This window comes from Rutilus rutilus (assembly GCF_951802725.1).
Source record: "Rutilus rutilus genome assembly, chromosome: 4".
NCBI classification, from domain to species: domain Eukaryota; kingdom Metazoa; phylum Chordata; class Actinopteri; order Cypriniformes; family Leuciscidae; genus Rutilus; species Rutilus rutilus.
Genome location: NC_140212.1, coordinates 47,064,797 through 47,067,761, shown reverse-complemented (window position 1 = coordinate 47,067,761; position 2,965 = coordinate 47,064,797). Strand labels below are relative to the sequence as shown.

Here is a 2,965-nt window from a genome sequence, read left to right as displayed (position 1 = left end):
TTCCACTACACAGTACCAGCTCGCCTCGGCTCGACTCGGCTCTGTTTGGTTTTCCACTGTGTAAAAGTTGTACCTGTACCGGCTTCCAGGTACTTTTTTTCGTACCACCTCCGGCGAGGTTCCAAGCGAGCTGAGGCGATACTAAAATGTGACGTGAAAACACAGCAGACTGCTGATTGGTCAGAGAGAATCGTCACTATTCACTGCGTCATCATTGCACGCGCCAGCAACAGCAACAGCAATAGTATCCAGAATAACCCCGCCATTTTTAAAAAGTTTGGCCAGAGATTGCGTGATATATCCAATCCATTACATATTATGGCAACTCGGAAGAATACGCCGTGGTCAAACGAGGAGGTGCAGACTTTCCTTTGTTTGGTTGCCGAAGAAAGGATCCAGCGAGAGCTTGATGGGGCAACGAGGAACGAAAAAGTATACCAAGAAATCTCCGAACTGCTGTCCACACATATCTACAACAGGACTTTCCAGCAATGTAGGGAAAAGTTAAAAAAACTGAAAAGTGACTACAGAGCTGTAAAGGACCACAACGGCCGCAGTGGTTCAAACCGAAAAAGCTGGAAGTGGTACGAACAGATGGACGGTATCTACGGCCATAGACCGGCGAGCAACGGGAGGGAGGGTGGACTTGACTCGGCCACCAGTTTGCTGGAGTCGCTGATGGAGGAGGATGGTAAGTGTTTTAAGTTTACATTACATTAACCCTGTAGGCACTCTCTGCGTGAGAGTTTTGTTTTCTGTAGGCTGGCTTTTGGAAAGCTGAAGCTCACTTATAACAACGAACACTGTAAACTTGTGTCGCAGATAACAATTGCCATTGCTATTTCATAGTGTGTTGACTTTTGTATGATCTTTCTATTCAAGATTCCTTTTCGACGAGCGAGAATGCTTCATTGTCTCCCACTGATGCCACGTTGGCATCGGCACTGGCATCAACAACGGCGCCAGAACCAACAACGGTACCAGAACCAGTCGTACCATCGACTCCCACACGATCAGCAGCATCAACACGAGACCCGCAGCAGCGTCGACACCGGCAACCGGTTAGTATAATAGGAGAAAATGTAAACCCTTCTAGCCTGTTGTCTGTGAATCTATACACGCTTATTAATATATAATTAATATGAATCATTAATCGTATCAATAACTCATTAATATATAATATATTATTATTAATATAACGTAAACTTACTTGCATAACAACAGGAAGCATTCCCAGTTATGGGAATCAAGGATTCATTAATAAACCTGTTCAGTATTTTTATAACTTTCCAGATGTACACAGTGTACACCTTTACTGTACACATGGTAATTTAAAGTTGACATTTACTAATAAATAGTGGGCTCAGATGTTAAGTCGTTATATTGTTAGATTCTATATATGTAATAGTAAGTTGTGGGCTTTTATGTATGTATTTTTTTATCTTTTTATGTCTTTTTTTATGTAGCAGATGTAATGATAATACATGTGAACAATTTAAAACACACACAACCTGTGAATGAAACGTGAGTTGTCTGTTTTTCTTTATTGTAACTCATTCATGGTAATTCTTTTTTGTCCAGGACAGAGGAAACGACGGAGGGAACAGGAGCATCTCACTGTCCTAAGGGAGATGCAGACATCTGATGTCGAGCAGATGGAGTTGAACCGGGCACAACGGGAGCGCCATTTACAGATGGCACTCGATGATGCAGCACAGGCAAGAGAACTAGAAGCGGCTTTGAGGAGGGAGGAGATTGCTGCAATGTCGTCCTTCAACCAGGCCTTTCTGGGAACCCTGAGCCAGCTTGTACAGGCACTGAACCGGCGGGACGCTGTTCCACCACCCCTGGACTGAAACCCCAGTTTGCTCATTTGAACCTCATGTTTGCACTACATGTAACATATATATATATATATATATATATATATATATATATATATATATATATATATATATATATATATATATATATATATATATATTGTGTGTGTGAATTTATATTTATATTATAGTTCTTTCTATTTGTGTGTGTGTGTTTAAATAAAACCTTTTTGAAACTTATTACAAAAGTGTCATTTTTGATGGGTTGCTTTTTTTACAAGGATTTGACCATGTATTTTCAGATGTTATACTGTGATTATCTTTAAAAATGTTGTCTCTGCTGTTTTTTTTTTAAAAGGTTATGTATTTATTTCTTAGCAATTAAAGTAACGCATCAGACCCTCTCGTACATCCCTGCCCTCCTCCTCTACACCCTGTGCCACTGCCACCACAGGCTCTGCTGCTGCAGGTGCATCCCAGTCATTGTCATAGTCCTCTCCATGACTCTCGCAAAGGTTATGCAAAGCACAGCAAGTAAGAATCATAGATTTCACGATTGTAACATCACAGTCATTTCTTTTCATGAGACAACGCCACCTTCCCTTCAGTCTACCAAAAGCGTTTTCAACCACGACCCGTGCTCGACATATCTTCTTGTTGTAGATCTGCTGTTCTGCTGTCAGCCGTCCAGTGTCAGTGAATGGTTTTATGAGCCAGTTCTGCAGGGGATAGGCAGAATCTCCCAGGATGTAGTAGGCAACATTCACCCCACCAATATTCCTGGTGTAAGCTGGAAAGAGGTTGCCACGGCCGGCCAACTCCCACAATGTGGACAGTCTTAAAACACGGGCATCGTGCAAGCTGCCAGGCAGTCCTGCAAACACGTTCCAGAACAGTCCTTTTCCATCTACAACACCTTGAAGGATGATGGAGTGCCAGCCTTTACGGTTGAAATAGTCACAGTGGTACTCCTGTGGTGCCAAAATGGGTATGTGTGACCCATCAATTGCACCAACACACTGCGGGAGCCCCCATCTGTTTTCAATGTAGGCAGCCATTTCTTCATGAAGACTAAAATTCACTGTTTAATGTTATGTATTTGTATTATTTTTCTATATTCATAATTTCATAATGTATTTTGT

The 2,965-nt window shown here is 41.8% G+C and overlaps 1 protein-coding gene across 1 annotated transcript; it reads left to right on the top strand.

Moving 5' to 3' along the window:
• Positions 1–271: 271 nt before the first annotated feature.
• Positions 272–1,877, top strand: LOC311289884 (zinc finger and SCAN domain-containing protein 29-like). Its single transcript, XM_084408141.1, has 3 exons — positions 272–691; positions 883–1,061; positions 1,582–1,877. Exons 1-3 carry the CDS (start codon positions 319–321, stop codon positions 1,624–1,626), a joined length of 597 nt encoding a protein of 198 aa, XP_084264267.1. The 5' UTR covers positions 272–318; the 3' UTR covers positions 1,627–1,877.
• Positions 1,878–2,965: the final 1,088 nt, after the last annotated feature.